Source organism: Culex quinquefasciatus, chromosome 3 (genome assembly GCF_015732765.1).
Source record: "Culex quinquefasciatus strain JHB chromosome 3, VPISU_Cqui_1.0_pri_paternal, whole genome shotgun sequence".
Lineage (NCBI taxonomy): Eukaryota > Metazoa > Arthropoda > Insecta > Diptera > Culicidae > Culex > Culex quinquefasciatus.
The window spans coordinates 10,912,406-10,930,714 of record NC_051863.1 but is presented as its reverse complement, the minus strand read 5'-3'; the positions used below and the strand labels follow the sequence as shown (position 1 = coordinate 10,930,714).

The window sequence follows — 18,309 nt, the reverse complement described above, 5'->3', positions numbered from 1 at the left end:
ATTGTACAATTATACAACGGTAAAAAATATAGCTCTATCGTTGGAACAAAAACTTCAACAATGTAAGCTTAATTTTAGGAGTCAATTTTATTATTTGAATCTTGTTATCACCCTGGGTTGATCGTCTTGAAGTGGCTGCGTACTTGAAATTACATTTATCGAAACAGAGGTGCCAGAAATATGGAACAAAATGGTGTGAAAGCAGTTGGTTAACTTAATTTAGCGAATTATTTATTGTTTATATTATATATTTATTGCGGAATAATTCTGATAATTTCCGTTTTTATCCTTACATAAAATTTGTGTTATGAGTTTTTTTTTTCTTTTTCATGCCAAATTTAAAAAATACTATTAAATTTCTTTGAAACCGTCTGGCAACCCTGCTCCATAAAAATCAAACGTCAAAAATCTCCAATTCTAATGTTGTTCCATCATCAGCTGCGACGTCTGTGAAACAAAAGCTTGCGGTCCAAGGAGGAGTATCTAATCCGCAACTGGCCAGATTTCTCTGCCGGGACCACATCCCGGGATATCCGGACCATTTGTGCGTGTGTGAGGAAGGTGTTCGGTTCCGTGTGTTGTGGACTCCGGTGAAAAAAAAAAAAATAAATTTTGCGTGTGGGGCTTCTTCCTTTGCACCCGTGGAGGAGGAGACCGTGAAGGAAGAAAAAAAAAACAAAATGGATTAGCGCCCCACTCTTGCAGTCTGCGTTCCGGAAGGTCATCAGGGTTTCGAACTGCGGGGAAACATCCGGACCCCACAATCTGGACTCTGGCGAAGGTTTTGACGTTCCAAACGGTGTGTCGACGTCGGCAACCTTTTGCCGATGGTCCGTCGGAGTGTGTGACTCAACCAGCAGGTTGCAAAACGAAAAGAAAAAAAAAAAAAAGATATTGTTATTGACGTCGTAGGAAATGTGCAGTCAAGTGAAAATTAATCAATTCTAACTCTTGTGTTGTGGCGTTTGTTTTTTGGGGATTTGAAATTAAATTCGTAATCCGGAAGAAAGGAAAGATAATGGGCAGCATGAGCAACGGAACGGACCCCGACGGAAGTGGGGGTGGAAGTGCTGGTGGTGGTGGAGGCGGCGGCGGCGGCGGAGCCACCGGCGATGGCGATGGCCAAGCTGCTTCGGCGTCCGGTCGCTTCCAGCCCGATAGCTTGCGGGACATTCTGGATACGGCGATTCAGTCCGAGTTTGAACCGGTCGAGGTGCCAGGTAAGATGCTGATGAAATCCTTTTTTTATTGCATTTTTTTTTCAACCATTCACCTTAGTTATGGACTTTAATATTCGTTCTATGCATAACTGTGCCATGTTTAAATAATTTAAATAACGCGATTATAAGTTTTCTAAAGATGTCTGGCCACTCAAGTCGGGAAATCGGGAAAGTCGGGAATTCGCCAAAATCCGCCAAAAATCGGGAAAAAGTCGGGAATTTATGAGTTTTTGTCAAAAAGTCGGGAAAAATCGGGAATTCCTTGGGCATGAGTAAGGACCTCGACGCCGTTAGCAATGTTGGCTTTAAAATAAAATTTCGTGATAATATCACTTCCCCCCAGCCAACATTTTTGCCATGCGAAGCGGGCCTCGACGCTGTGTCTAGGTTTAATTCCTAGCTAGGAGCCATCAGTGTCTTAAGAGGTGGTCCCAAGGCCGAGTAGGAGTTCATGAAGCAAATTAGTCGTCTCCCACCCCTTTTAAATTGAAAATGAACTCTGAAACCAGCGCTTACTCACAACAGAAACAGAGGCCTCTTCTAGGCATTGTAGGATAGAATAGATTTTGAAATTTATTTTAAAAAATATTATTACGTAGCATTTTGATATGTCAAAATTTCCATAGAGTCTCGGTCAATCAATAGTGCGATGATATCGGACAAAATTCGTTAATCTGTTGAACTAACGGTTTTCGGATTATGGTTGTATCGACCATTGTTGCGAATCGAGGATCTACTGGAGCCTTGACGATCAAATGGAGCCTAACATTTCAAAAGGGCGCATGGGTTTTGTGAACAGGAGTGTGTCTCCTTCACTCAAATGACAGTTTACATAAGGTATAATAGAGATGCACTCTTGTTTGCAAAGCTCTATGCCCTAATGAAATGAATGGCATGAAATAGTCGTCTTAATTACTAGTGTTCAACTTATGAACTGTTCATTTATGTTTATTGGTTTTGGAAGCGGCAAGACTGGTTTAAAAACAAGATCCTTTACCTTATTTGGCGTTATAATAAAACATTCGGGGATTTGAGATTAAATTTACTTTCAGACAGTTTAGTTTAGGTTGTTGATTAAAGTTAGATAGTTTTCCGTAGATGAATAATTGGACTTAAATGATTAGTTGATTTGAACGAAGTGTAACATTTCATTGGCAGATCTGTTTCTAGTTGTACCTACGACAAGACTATTGACGGACGTGACAGGTCGGCAGTTAGTTTTCATCTTTTTTTCTCTAGTATTTTTTATTTCCTTTAAATTTGGAATACATCATAGGCTTCTTTTGTATAGATCTCCGATTAGTTACATTTTCTTATTTAATTAACTAATAATTTAATTTATTCCGGGCCTTCTTACTTTGAATCACAATTTCAGATTTTCTTTATTCAGTGTTAAACTTAGATTACCGTAACTGCTCAAATCATCCAAGTTCTTACTACTCACATCAACACTAATTTTCTTTCACCTCCCCCCTCCCGATCCCCTATATCTTCCGGTGGTGTTCATTTGGTATGCAATACTAGTTCGGCCACTACCCTTTTTTCCACAAGAAACCGGACTTGGACTGACTTGAGGCCGCGTCCCCCACCTTGCTCCGTAAAACGAAAACGAAAACGAAAGTCGGGAAAAATCGGGAATTATAAGCATGCTTGATTGAAAATTAATTTATTACCTCTTGAATAATTTTGTTATATTTTGTACAATTCTCAAATTTAATTCACTCAATTCTGCTTTAATAACTTACTTTAAATTTAAGGTTCTTTTCACTATTTCAATATATTTGAGTAAGGAAAAGCTGTTAAAGACATTCAAAATCTTAATTAATGTTGGAGTCTTTGACACAGATTTTCATAATATTTTTCATGAATCATATGATCTCTATAAATTTTTGTTTATCATACAAGAGGTAAAGTTAATGAAAAACTAATATAAAAATAGAGCCTAGCTTAGAGCCAGCTTAGAGTTATGATTCTATTTCATTTTGTCACATAGATTGAATATTTGAAAACAGATTCCAACTTGAGTTTGGCAATGGTTTTTTGGTAAATATTTTTAATTGTTTAACTAAATTCTTTAAGTAATTAAAATATGTTTTTTTTTTCAATGTTGCCGTTAAACTTTTTTTGTGAGCATGGTTAAATTACTACTATACATAAAGCTTGATTTTCAGTTTTCGGAAAACTTAAATATCGAATAAAATCCAAAATTCAAAAAAAAATTTGCGTTTTGAAAACATAAAGAAAATTTTGAAATTGCAAAAAAAAAAAATAATCCAAGAAATTTAGAGTTATTGCAAAAATGTTTAAAAAAAATTGTCTTTGACATTTTTGACATTTTGCTTAAAATAAGTGGTAAAACATAAAATCATATCTAACTGAATGTTCACTGAAAAAAAAAAACAGTTAAACACTGACCACTAGATAAATTAACATTGATTTAAAAACAATATCAAAAATTACAAAATTAAAAAGGGAACCAGGCAAATTTTTTATGAATTTCTTGACATTTTTATGAATCCTTTGAATGAATAATTTCAGCAATTATGTTTTAATCATTCTTTGATTTAAAATGATGATGAAGTTTAAAAAAAATAGGAACGAAATTTTGAGTTCAGTTATCTTTAACTTTTTGTCATTTCCAGTTGAAACGAAGTATCAAAAACTATACTTTTTCCAGACTTTCCAGAATGCTCAAATAATACGCATTTCTTATCTAAAGAATGATTTCAAACAAAAAACTTTCTATAAGAAAAGTCAATATTAACCACCGAAAAAAAATTAAATGAATTTAAAAATAATCCAAATATAGGCATTTTTGGTAAATACAGACACTAAACAACAATTGAAAAAAACTTCACAATTGGAACTTCATTATTATGATTCAGAGTAGAAACACAACCAATAAGTCTTATCTTATAACTTATAAGTATTGTTGAACTTTCGATAAGAAAATATTTATAACTTATAAGTATTGTATACTTATAAGTTATAAGTATTGTTGAAGATTGAGAAGAATCAGAAATTGAGAATGAATTATTTTGAAGAATTAAAAATTCTTGAAATACATGAGAGGTCAGACTTTTCCATATTTTACAGTTGAAAAGAATGGAAAATAAACATAAATAAAACGAAAATTTGCAATTTCTGTAAGTTTTTTTATAGTTTTTTCTTACTCTTGCTAGTGCCTTAGTTAAAGAAATAATTGTTCCTAAATGGATTATGATGCAACACACAGCTGTAAGGAGCTCCAAAACTCTGTTATGCACTTCAAAATAACTCATTGTATCTTGATTATTCACCAATAAAACCGAATTGATTTGATTTGATAAAACGAAAATAAGAATAAATTGATTTTAAAGAATTGTAATGAATTTTATCGCTGAAAGCTTGTTTAAATAATTTTGAGATCTTAACTCTTTTTTTCAACTTTTAACATTTTGCTTATCCCTTTGTCTTCTCGACCTTTCGTCTAATCTACTCTCGCTCACACACACACACACATTCGTGACCCCTGACTGTATTCAACTGATTGCTGTCACAACCAATCCTTGTGATCAATCGATATTTTTGGTGACAGTTGACTGAGCTATCGAGAAATTAAAAAGAGAGATGTGAGCCGGTAACATGGAGTTAAACTTTCGCAGCTTTCATGGAAACCTTCACTGCAGCTTGACAGAAAGTTTAACTCCATGTTGCACTTTTAATTTCTCGATAGCCTTTCGTTTTCGCTGCGTCCGTCTGACTTTGATACCCTGCTCTCTCTCACACAGTTCCGAACGAATGAGCGCAACGCAAAACCAATCACACAGTCATTTGACTCTCCTCAACACTTTTATTCGTGCCGCGCTCTTCAGATAAAATTCTACCGAAATTCCTGTCACTTGGCCCATGACAGCGTTCGAATGATCGCTGTCATTACAGTTACCTTGCGTTTGCGAAAGAGATAGGAAAAGACAGAAAGAGAAAGAGCATGCGAGCGTCACGTAGCTCGGCTGAAGCTCGGCACTTTTTCGTGTCAACATCAAAATTTAATGACGATCGGCGCCAGTGTCAGTAAACATTCAACGATCGGGTTGATGATGATAGCTGACTTCAGAGTTCTGTCAAATATCAGCAATTTCTGTCTGTGACAGGGATCGGTCAAATGGCCTACTTTTCTCTACAAATATAAAAAAAAAACGAAAAATAACACTTTTCAGCATTGAAATGGGTTCTGAATTCGACCTTCGAAAGGGGAGTTGATTAAATTATTAAAAACTCACAACTGAAACTCTCCTTCCAGATCTGGACCTGGAGCCGCCCCTCTTCGCGAGCGGATCTTCCTCCTCGCACGATCTGCTGCCGCAGCTGTTCGTGCCGCGAATGCACCGCACAACTAGTAGTCTGTACGACTCGATTCCGTACTACCCGCCGACGGTGGCCGCCCTCATGGAACCGGTTGCGGCCCGCACCAACTTTGGCCTGTTTGGTCCGACCGCGTTCGGGTACTTTCCACCGCATCATCACCACCACCATCACCATCATCACCAGGGGGCGGGGCCGTCATCGGCTGCTGCAGCCGCCGGACCTCCGGGATCGCTGCTGACGACCACTTCGTCCTCGAGTCGCTACTCACCAACGGCGCCGATGTATCTTCCTTCGACGAGGTTACCGCAGCAGCAGTACCGGGTGCCCCCGATGGTCAACACAGAGAGCGACGGAACCAACTCGGCCATTCGGTCACGTTCCTTCTCGCGGCGACCTCCCCAGGACGACGAGTGGAACAGCAGCTATTCGCCGCACTATTCGTCCGGGCGGTCGTCCGGGTACAACCGCAAGCGTCACCACAACTGCGAGGTGGCCAATCGACCAAAGAAGCCGGCCCACGTGAGCGGTCCGTCGCCACCGGTGCCCGAACACAGCAGCAGCAGGGTCATCAAGCGGGAACCAACAACGCACGGTGGGACGCGACCGCCGCGGCAGCAGCCAATCAAAACGGAACCGGTCGAGCAGTCGTCGACGCCAAGAACTGTGATCAAGAAGGAGGAAGGGAACGCAACGGTTAAGATTGAAGGCGGTCCGCCATGCTCGTGCGAGGTTTGCTTTCCCAGCTTGGGCGAGGACCGGAAGCCATCGAAAAGTTGCTGCTCCAGGTGTTTGAACAAGCCGCCAGTGGTGAAATCCGAGCCAAAGAAAGAACCTGCCGAAGAGCAAGTCGGCGCTGTTAAGCAGGAAGTGATATCGGTCAAACAGGAAGCGGAAGTGAAGCAGGAACCGGCTGCGGTGGCGGACGTGGTGACGGCTCCTTCGGAGGAACCGATGCCCGGTCCGAGTGGGTTGAATCGGCGCAACGCAACGGATTTGTTCGCGCCGGAACCGTCCCGTCCTCGGCGGTACTACAACAGTGATGATTCGAGCGACGATGAAGACGACGACGACGATGACGATGATGACACGGATGGCGAGGGGAATCTGAGCGGTCTCACCAACGTGGAGGTGGATGCGGTCAACACGACTGAAATAATACAGGAAGCGGAGGAGGGCGGCCAAAGTGGCGTGCTGGTGATAAATTCTAGTACAAGCAGTGTGGAAGAAGACGGAGGGACGGTCGACGAAAAGCCGCGAGCGAGCGACGTACTCTCGGCACCGGATTTGCAGCTGGACTGGGTTACGGACACGAGCAGCATCAGCGACGAAAGTGACGTCGTGTTGGTCGACCATCAGGCGGACGACGAAGAGCGCGAACCGATCGACCTGACCAACTCGGATGACGAGCGGGAGTTGGGTGGACGGCGCGATCGGGATCGTGACCGAAGTGGTGGCGCCGGGTACAACGGTGGAACGCTGTTTGGACGACGAAGACCGCTGTACGCGACCGGAATGATGCTGCCCAGCCGACCCACGGTCTATCTTCCGTGCGGAAGTCCCGCGGGCAGAAGTTCAAGCATGTTCCAAGGTTCTTCGATGCCCCACACTCACCATCCGCCGAGCTCGCACACGCACCACGTTCCGTCGGTGCCCCCACGCCACCATCATCAGCAACACTCCCCCAATTTCTCCCAGCGATCCTCGTTCCGAAATGCGTTCCAACGTTCCTTCAACTCACCGGAAGGCAGCAACAACGGATCGTTCAACGGGTTCGTTGTCCGTCGTGGCGCGGCAGGAAGCAGTCGACCGGTGCGGCAAGATCCCGCCCAGATGCGACCTTCCCAGGTGTTGTCCACGACGTACCCGGTCATGTGCCAAATACCCCCCTCAGAAGCTCCTCCCGCGGAAGTCGACGAGAACCGAGATGCCGGTGCGGTCATCGACAACACCAGCAGCGGCAGCTTCAGCCGGGCCAACGTGTGGACGCCACCCGGCGGGGGAAGGTTCTCGTCCGGGTTTCATCACGGCAGTGGTGGCGCTGCCAACGAATCCGATCCGATCTCCCACGCCCCCATCGATTACTCCAACCGACTGGGTCAAACTGGCGGCGTAGATAATCCCCCATCAGCATCCAGCAACGGCCGTGGAATGCGCTTCAACGATGACAACAACAACCAGTCCTCCGGAGGGTACGAGTCCGGTCGGCAAGCACCGGCACCCGCCGGAAGTAACGAACAGCAGCGCAGCTACCGAAGTTACGGCCACTCGAACCGTAACCGGTACATCCATTCCGGCGGTGTCCGTCCCCCGTACGCGGTCCACGAGAACCTGTGGCACCGGCAGCACAACATCCAGGAGGTCCACCGGCGCACAATGATGTGGGGAGCCGGTGGCAGCGACGTGCTCAACGACTACAACGAGCGCATGTCGCCGCACCACGGAGCGCTCCGCTCGCGCAACAATCTCATCAACTCGTCCTACAACAGCGGGGCCGGGTCCAGTCCTGTGCACTCCGGCGGGCCCGGACAGGCTGGATCGGCGGCGTCGGCGGCGGCGTCGCGCAACGAGCTGTTCGACGACGGTGGGCCGTACTGGTCGACGGATCGAAGCTTCAACCAGCACGCGTCGGCCGGCCACAGCTACCAGCAGGATCTGCGCGTGTTCAACCACCGGCCGCGGCGGGTTTCGTACCACACGACCGTGTATCCGCCGATGAGGCGCAACGACCATCAGCACGTGCACCACATTCACCACTTCCAGCCGCAGTCGATGCTCAACAGCGCGGCGGTGCACTTTAGCATCGGGGTACGTACTGAGCTGTATTTTCACGATATTGGTCATGGTAAATTATTGGTCTCAACCGAAAAGCTTAATTTAACTTTTTAGGTTAGAATTTAATTTTTAAATAATCTATGTTTTTTGACAACTGAAAAGATTGAAAGATATGATAATTTCTGCAACATTAATTTCAAAAACGTTTTAATTTTTCCATCAATCTATAAACATTTTTAATAATACGTTTTTTCAACAAAAAAAAATTATAATAATGAAAAAAGTGTTTCAAAATGTATTTTTCTCTAGTTCAGTTTTGCAATCATTAGTCTTCAAAAAATTTAAGATTTAATTAAAACAAAAATGTAAAAAATTCGAACAATTTTGAACATACCTATCAGCACGATAAAAATGATTCTAACCGCAGGATAATGCATTTTCAATTGATTTCAGCTGATTGCATTTAAATTTAGAAGTTTTTTGAAAAAAAAAAATATATTAATTTTTTTTATTCATTTTTCGGGCCGATTTTGGAAAGAGGAGTTGACAAAAACTTTCAAAAATATTTAAACCAGCCTATCTTCAAACAAAAGTGAATACCAAAAATCTTGAAACATTATCATTTTTACGGGAGATTTTTTTTAAATATTTTTCAAATCTATTGGCCAGCATTTTCATGTTTTAAGGGTGCACAGCAATCAAGGAAGTTATTGTCTTCTTATTCCAAAATTGTCAAACTTACGAATCCAATCCTGCAAGAATCTGATTGTAAATATAGTCAAACTTTGTTGTAAATCACTACGAAGACAGTAATTTAGGTGATGAATAAAAAAAATATATCGATAGTTCTCATAGTATTGAAGATACTAAAATGTCTGTAACAGAAATCTGGGTGCTAAAGCTATGGTTGATGTGTACCGTTAAGCTAAGCACGGAGCTCGTGAGGAACGATGTCAAGAAAAGTTTCACATAAATTTAGTCTTTTAAAATTCTAAATTCCTAAAATTCTATAATAATGAAATTCTTTTAACTTCCTAAATTTTTAAATTCTTCCTTAATTCTTAAATGCCGCCATCTCAAATTACAGAAAATCAGATAACTTTGGAGCTTTTTGGAGTCATATTTTAAGTTAGAGTCCCAAATTTCGAGAGATCTACAAAATTGGGGATTCGATTTTCCGGAGTGAACTGTGTTTTTTTTCTTCAAATTTGTAAATTTCTCATGTTTTTTTGGTTTTTTAATTTTTTAATTGCATTGACTCTAGGTTATGCATTTTCAAAATTTGTGAATTATCGAATTTTCTAAATTTTTCAACTCTCGAATTTTTGAATTTAAGATTTTTTGGATACTGGATTTTTTCAACTAGTGAATTTTTTGATTATTTTGTATTTACAACTCTCGAATTTTAGGTTTTTTGAATACTGAAATTTTTAAATTGGTGAATTCTAATTTTTTAATTCTTGAATTTTAAAATTTTTGAATTTTGATTTTTTTTGATTTTAGATTTTTTTATATTATTTTAGTATTTTCAAATTCCTAATTTTGGGAAACTTAGTAATCCGTAAATTAAAAAAAAAAATTTGAATGTTTTTATTTTGTAATTTAAAATATTATAATTCTGGAATGTAGTATTTTTTTTCTTTTGCAATAAAAAAACGAATAACGAATTCTGCTTTTATTGGATACTACTATTTTTCAAAATCCTGATTTTTTTAACTTAGTACCGTAAATTTAAAAAAAAATAATTTGAACGTTTTTATTTTGGAATTTAAAATATCAGAATTCTTGAATGTAGTTCACTCAACCCCCGGTGGTTGGTCACTTTTTCGATTGACACTTTTTTAGTTTGTACCCCGTTGGTTGGTCAAAGTCAAACTAAAAAGTGACAAACTGTCACTTTTTACACGGCGCTCACGCACACTATCAAAACAAACGTTTGGTAGTGTGTGTGTGAACTCCTTGTAAAAGGGGTGTCAAACTAAAACGTGACCCCGTTCGTTTGACAACAGTTGGTGTCAAACCATCGAGGTTTGAGTGTTTTTTCTTTTGTCATAAAAAATAAGTAACAATTTTTTTTTGCTTTTCTCTCTGTTATTCTTCATTCTGAACCTTCAGAATTTTTTGACTCTTGAATTTTTATTTTTTTATTATTGCAATTTTCATGTTTCAACTCTTAAATTTGTTAATGTCATGTTTCTTTTTTTTTCGATTTTCTAATATTTGAATTTCATTTTTTTCCAATTTCATATTGTTTTAAATGGGACCGTGGTGTAGGGGTAAGCGTGATTGCCTCTCACCCAGTCGGCCTGGGTTCGATCCCAGACGGTCCCGGTGGCATTTTTCGAGACGAGATTTGTCTGATCACGCCTTCCGTCGGACGGGAAGTAAATGTTGGCCCCGGACTAAACTAAAAAGGTTAGGTCGGTGTAGGAGTCGTCTCCCTAGGTCCTGCCTCGGTGGAGTCGCAGGTAGGCAGTTGGACTAATAATCCAAAGGTCGTCAGTTCGAATCCCGGGGCGGATGGAAGCTTAGGTGTAAAAAGAGGTTTGCAATTGCCTCAACAATCAAGCCTTCGGACACTTAGTTTCGAGTAGGAATCTCGTAATCGAGAACGCCAAGGCAATGCTGTAGAGCGAATAATTTGATTTTGATTTGGTTGTTTTAAATATTTATATTCTTGTAATTCTAAAATCCTGAAATTTAAAAATTTTAGTAATTTTGTAAAATTTTAATTTTTGAATTTCTGAATTCCTGCATTCGTTTTTGTTTTCTTCCAAAAAAAGTAATGATTATTTTTATGAGCAAAAAAAAACAAACAATGGTAAACTGAAAATGACCGAAATCGGTAAAAAAATTCTCAAAATTCTGGAATCAAATTCGTTATTGTTCATTTTTTCGTGAAACTATGTTCATTTTGATAGAAGGTTTCCGATCTAATCAATACTGATTTATCTTCTACTGATTTCAGTAAAAACAATCTGAGTGTGGAGGATTTTATGACTTTGGTAAAGTGTGTACCTTCGGTATTTTTACACTTTTTATTACCGAATGTTCAACTGCTGAAGGAGGTATAAGACTACGGCAAACAAACAATCAAACTCGCACTTGACAGTTTGCCAAATTCGCAAACTTGTTTGCGGCAAACTCGCAAACATGGCAAAATGTATGCAGGCTAACGTTTCTGCAAACAAATGCAGGCAAACTGTCAAAACGGCGAGTTTGTTTGTTTGTTTGCCATAGTCTAATACCTCCTTGAACAGTTCGGTAAACTGTAAACTACTGAACTCGGTACAAATTAGGTTTTGCAAATCCACATTAGCCTGTTTAGATTGTTATGCTAGATTTTATTGGTTGTTCATTTTGATTGATGATAAACGAGTTTTAAGGAACTTTTACTGGATGGGCCAGTTAAAAAGCAGCCCTAACTAAGATTGCCCAAGGGATTGAGAATTAGGAATACCAAGCCCATCAAGTCATACACTCAACACCATGCCAGCCGACGATTGCCACTTTTTTAAGGGGACAAGGGAAATTCTCCACGGTATCCTGAAATACGTTTGCGTCGAGTTGGATGGTTTTTTTTTTTTTGAAAATTAAAGGTCTACTGCTGCTGGATCTTTTCATTGTATTACATATGGTATTAATAACTTTAAACGGTACAATTTTAGACAGCCGGAATACAGAAAAAAATTAATGGATAAGACATTAAAAAATGCTGATCCAACCATTAATCATTTTTTTTTTACTTCACCCTACAGCTCCGTCCGAGTCTGCTGTCCAGCTTGAACCGGTTCGTCCGAGTCATCGAGGAGAACTGCACAAACCGAGGTGCCACGCAGGTTCGTATCCATTAATCAACTTCCGGAAAGTGTAGACTTATCTCTCTTTTCCCCACAACAGGAAATGATCGAGCACAACACCTTTCCCCACAAGTACAAGCGGCTGCGCCGGGCCAGCGAAACCGACGAGGACAGCGAAAAGTGCACCATCTGCCTGTCGCAGTTTATTCCGCAGGAGGATGTCAGGTGGGATTCCGGTTCTGAGACCTAATCAGAGGGCAATTCCGTGCTCAAACTAGATTTATTTTTTTTTCTTCAGGCGCCTTCCGTGCATGCATTTATTCCACAAGGATTGCGTGGACCAGTGGCTGGTCACGAACAAGCACTGCCCGATCTGCCGCGTCGACATCGAGGTGCAGAAGAACATCAGCGATATTTGACACCGCGGCCGACGGTCATCTGCTGAACGACGGGAAGTGGTCGAGGAGGAGGAGGAGCAGGAGGAACGGGAAGCCGGCAATGTGCTGTTGTATTTCTTCCACTGAGTTTCTATTTTCTGTGCGTGTTTAATTTCTGTTTGAAGGCAACAGTGGAAGATTTTGAAAATTATTTTAGTTCTAAGCGTAATCGATTCGATTAGTCAAGGTGATGATGATCTGTATGATTTTTGTTTTTTTTTTCTTTTCGTAGCGTTTTGCTCTTGCTTCCTTATCACCATATATTTATGGAACAGCGTCTAATGATAAGATATATTTTTTTGCCTTATTTTTAAAGATTTATGTTGCGTGCATTGGAAAAGCTCAACAGTCAAATACCTGTGTCTGTAATAATATAAATATTTTTTTTTTCCTGTAGCCCTCGCCACAGTGGCGATGCATTGGCTATAGCTAGTTTGTTGGAAAGATGTATGTAATGATACGAATAAAATATCCCTTTTTCATGTTATAAAATATGTATTTTATTTCCTCACATTGCTATCACATGTTGTTTCTTAAATCCAGTTTTGGTCCACTGCAAACTACATTAGATTTTTAGAAATTTTCAATTTCTGAGCAAATCTGATTGAATTTGTTGTGGTATTTTTAGTAAGGAGGAATACTATGTTTATTTTCGTTTTTTATCTGTAATATTTTTTGGTGAAAAACTAAAAGAAAAAAAATTAAATCAGTTTTTCAATCGTTTGCCAAGTTTTTCATTCAATTATTTTGATCGCTATTTCTCGATCGAAAAAAAATAAGGCAGACCAGATTTTACAGTCGTTAAAAATGTCTTTTTTGGAAAAAAACGGCTTCGTTTTCAAGATATAGCCACCGAAAGTTTGATTTTAGCAAAATATTTACAGTTTTTTTTATTGTTAAAAATAGTGACCATGAGCGACCATTTCTAAAAATATTTTTTTTGAAAAGTTCAGAAAATTTGCTATAAAATTGTCTAAGAGACATTGAAGATTGGACCTCGGTTGCTGAGATTTTAAGAAAAAGAAACACGAAAATTGAAGTTTTCTAAGTCTCACCAAAACAACCCACCATTTTCTATTGACGATATCTCAGCAACTAATGGTCCGATTTTCAATGTTAAAATATGAAACATTCATGAAATTTTACGATCTTTTCGAAAAAAATATTTTGAAAAAAATAAATCAAGACTGACATTTGAAATGGGCGTAATATTCATTGTTTGGCCCTTTTAAAATGTTAGTCTTGATTTATTTATTTTCAAAATATTTTTTTCGAAAAGAATTTTACGAATGTTTCATATATTAACATTGAAAATCGGACCATTAGTTGCTGAGATATCGACATTAGAAAATGGTGGGTTGTTTTGGTGAGACTTAGAAAACTTCAATTTTCGTGTTTCTTTTTCTTAAAGCGGCTCTATCTCAGCAACCCGAGGTCCAATCTTCAATGTCTCTTAGACAATTTTATAGCAAATTTTCTGAACTTTTCAAAAAAAATATTTTTAGAAATGGTCGCTTATGGTCACTATTTTTAAAAATCGAAAAACTGCACATATTTTGCTAAAATCAAACTTTCGGTGGCTATATCTTGAAAACGAAGCCCTTTATCAAAAAAATTGTAGAAAAAAGTTTTCGATTGCAAATTCAATTTTGCATTAAAAAATAACTTCAAATTTGTTTTTGCTTGAAATTTGGATTTTTTTTTCCAAAAATCACTATTTTTCAAAAATTCATAACTTGGCGGCAGATTTTTTGACAATGTTTCTCGATAGCTCAAAAGTTGCGGATTTTAGTCCCCTAAAACATAACAAAAAATCTCGAAAATCAAAAAATACGAATTTTGGGAAATTGAACAACAATACCTACAACTTTGCCGAAGACACCAAATTGATCAGAAAATTCACTCAAAAGTTACAGCTGTTTGAATATTTACATACCTTTTTTGTATGGACAGCAGCCAAAATTGTATGGAGACTTGTATGGGTGAACCAATGACACAAAATAGCTTATTTGGTCACAGGGAAGGCCCCCACAAAGTTTGAGCTAAATCAAAAAATACAAATAAAATCCATTTCCGGTTTTGGTAGAGAATTGCTCTCTAGTTATTTATTTTGGTCAAGGAACTCCCATGCCAAATTTTTACCGAAAAGGAGAACTCTGGAGTTTTTTTTTGAAAAGGTCCAATAAACCAAATTTCCAGATTTTGCTTTTTGGGTGTTTTTGAAACCGCCTTGAGTCAGGGGTATAGAAAAACACCCAAAAAGCAAAAACTGAAAATTTGGTTTATTGGACCTTTTCAAAAAAAAAAAAAAAAAACTCCAGAACTTAAGATTTGGATTCTGAGCAACTCTCTACGAAATCGGCCGATTTCGACCATTTTTTTTTTGTATTTTTTATTTGGCTCAAACTTTGTGGGGGCCTATTTAGTGTCATTGGTTCGCCCATACAAAATTTTGGCTGCTGTTCATACAAAAATGGTACGTACATATTCAAACAGCTGTGGCTTTTGAGTGAATTTTCTGATCAATTTGGTGTTTTTGGCAAAGTTGTAGGTTTTGTTGAGGAATATTGAGAAAAAAATTGGTACAGGGAAAAAATGCAGATTTTTTAATCAACTTTTTTTTTCACAAAACTCAATTTCCCAAAATTAAAAACCGGCTCCGGGGCTTAATGGTTGCGGCTTCTGCCTCGAAAGCAGAAGGTTCAGGGATCAAATCCCGGTCGGTTCCCTTGAAATTTGGAATCAATAATTGAACTTAGAATATGAACAAAAAACCTTTAAGAATCAGGTGGGATTCGAACTCACACCTTAGGATTCATGGTCTGGGACACTAACCAGTCGGCCATCATGGAGTTAATGCTCTAGAACTGAATTGATCCGTAGTGGTGAAATAATGTCACAAGGTATAATATATCAAACCATTATATAACTACTAACACCGTCTCAAAACAGCCCAGGGCCATCTCATATACTCATGAACTGGACGAGGGAGTCGTGGATTGCCTGGCCCGAATCATCTGCATTACCGATCTATGGCTGTACAATTTCAGAAGAAATCGTTAGCCAGAGAAAGGTAATCGCTTCAAAGGTTCTTGAGATATATGGTGGTTACTAACCGAACCGTCTCAGTTGAAATAGGGGGATGGCGTCGCTATTTTTAGACCACGTTTTCCACTTTTTCTCATCGAAACCGACTACTTTATCGACTTCATTTTGCAGGGCGAGATAGGACGCCGTCTATTTTTAGACGATGACTCAGCACTTTTCCACTCTTGCGCTTAAAAAAACCAGATGGCAGCACGATGTAACGCCACGTCCCTATATACTGTGGTCATGGCCAAGTCCTGCCAAGACGGGGGTTCAAATACATACATACATACATACAAAACTCAATTTCCCAAAATACGTATTTTTTATTTGCCCGATTTTTTTATATGTTTTAGGGGACAAACCCGCAACTTTTGAGTCATAGAGAAACATGGTCAAAAAATCTGCCGCCGAGTTATAATTTTTTGAAAAAATAGGGATTTTTGGAAAAAAATCAAAATTTTATACCAAGAAAAATTACCTCAATTTTTTATGTAATCTTTTCCAAAAAAATTTTTTTTTATCAAGACTAGCATTTTAAATGGCCGTAATATTCAATGTTTGGCCCTTTTAAAATGTTAGTCTTGATTTTAAAAAAATCAAAATATTTTTTTCGAAATGATCGTATGTTTCATGTTTTAACATTGAAAATCGGCCCATTAGTTGCTGTGATATCGACATTAGAAAATGGTGGGCTGTTTGGGTGAGAGTTTCAGTATAACTAAAGAACAAAAACAAAATAATTTGTGTGTTTTCCGAATTGAAATGTTAAAAAAAAAACAATCTTAAATGAAAAATAAAAGTTTAAGCCTGTATAAAGGCAAAATAAAAATTAAACAGAAGGAAAAAAATCTGAAAAAATAGGTTTAAAACCCATTTTTTGTTTTTGGTTTTCTTTAATTTTTTTATTTGATTGCAAATGAGCAATTCTGTATTTTTTATCCGCCAGAAACTTTTTTGATCCCTTCGGTAAGCCCTAAGAAGCCATTTTGCATCATTAGTTTGTCTATATAATTTTCCATGGCAGCTGTCCATACAAAAATGATTCATGAAAATTCAAAAATCTATATCTTTTGAAGGAATATTTTAATCGATTTGGTGTCTTCGGCAAAGTTGATGTATGAATAAGGACTACACTGAAAAAAAAACGATACACGGTAAAACAAATTTTGATGATTTTTAATTTCACTTTTTGTCACTAAAACTTGATTTGCAAAAAAAACACTATTTTTTGGTATGTTTTAGGGGACATTAAATGTCAACTTTTTAGAAATTTCAAGAATGTGCGAAAAATCTTTGACCGAGTTATGAATTTTTGAATCAATACTAATTTCCAAAATCGAAATATCGGTCGCAAAAATATTTCAACTTCATTTTTCTATGTGAAATCGAATTTGCAATCAAAAAGTACTTTTTTGAAAGTATGATAAAGTGCACCGTTTTCAAGTTATAGCCATTTTTAGGAAACTTTTTTGAAAATAGTCGCAGTTATTCATTTTTTTTTTAAATTAGTGCATATGTTTGCCCACCTTTGAAAAAAATATTTTTGAAAAGCTGAGAAATTCTCTATATCTCGGGTTAGTTTTCAAAAAGACGTAAGAGCCAATGGTAAACAAATCCTTTTTTGCCTCGGTATTCGACCTACTTACGAAAAACCAATTTCAAAAATGCTTAAGACTATTCATCTACACGTTTTAAAAGTGCCCCTAACTAAAAATAAATGAAATTTTAATACAATTTGGAAAAAACGAATATTAGTGCCGGAGGTCGTGGTGGCTCTTACGGCTTTTTGAAAACTAACCGAGATATTTTGCTTTGATGTTCTATTTTTTGCTTTGTTGATATGACCCTTAGTTGCTGAGATATTGCCATGCAAAGATTTAAAAACAGGAAAATTGATGTTTTTTTAAGTCTCACTCAAACAACCCACCATTTTCTAATGTCGATATCTCAGCAACTAATAGAGTTCTAAAGCCCTATGTAAATTTGTATGAACAAAGGTAGAAAAACACGATCAAAAACCATTTCTGAACACTTTTTTTCATTTTATTGCAAACAAAATTGTCAAGACAAATTTTTTTCTAATGGTCCCCTTTGAACGAGCTGTCAAGAAGGACCGCGTTAATGTTTGAAAATTGATTTAAAAATCCATTTTAAACTCTTTGTGGTCGTACACAGGGTAATTGTACTCAGAAAAATAAGCTTTATCGTTGTGAATAATATCAGAAATCTAAACTTAATTTTAGGACCCAATTGTCGGATTTTTAATGTTTAAATATGTAACATTCGTAAAATTTTTCGATCTTTCCGGTAACTATATTTTCATTTTTTTTAAATCAAGACTAAAATTTCAAAAGGGCCAAACATTCTATATAACGTCCTTTTAAACTAGGTCCTAAAATGTTAAAACACGCAATCAACCATTTTTGACTATTTTTTCTATTTTATTGCAAAAAAATATATAAATTAACAAGACAGTATTTTTTTCGATGAATCAACTTTGGTGCCCGTGGAACGAGCTGTCCCAATGTTTAGGACCCAATTGGGTACTAAAGCCCTATATCAATTTTTATGAGAACGGTAAAAAACACGATTAAAAACCATTTCTGATCACTTTTTTTCATTTTAATGCAAATTTTTTTTTGA

General features: G+C 38.0%; 1 protein-coding gene across 1 annotated transcript; it reads left to right on the top strand.

Moving 5' to 3' along the window:
• Nucleotides 1–408: 408 nt before the first annotated feature.
• On the top strand, nt 409–13,068 carry LOC6049542. The gene is made up of 5 exons (XM_001866239.2): nt 409–1,220; nt 5,503–8,372; nt 12,098–12,178; nt 12,240–12,364; nt 12,438–13,068. Exons 1-5 carry the CDS (start codon nt 1,019–1,021, stop codon nt 12,556–12,558), a joined length of 3,399 nt encoding a protein of 1,132 aa, XP_001866274.2. The 5' UTR covers nt 409–1,018; the 3' UTR covers nt 12,559–13,068.
• The last annotated feature ends 5,241 nt before the right edge of the window (nt 13,069–18,309 follow it).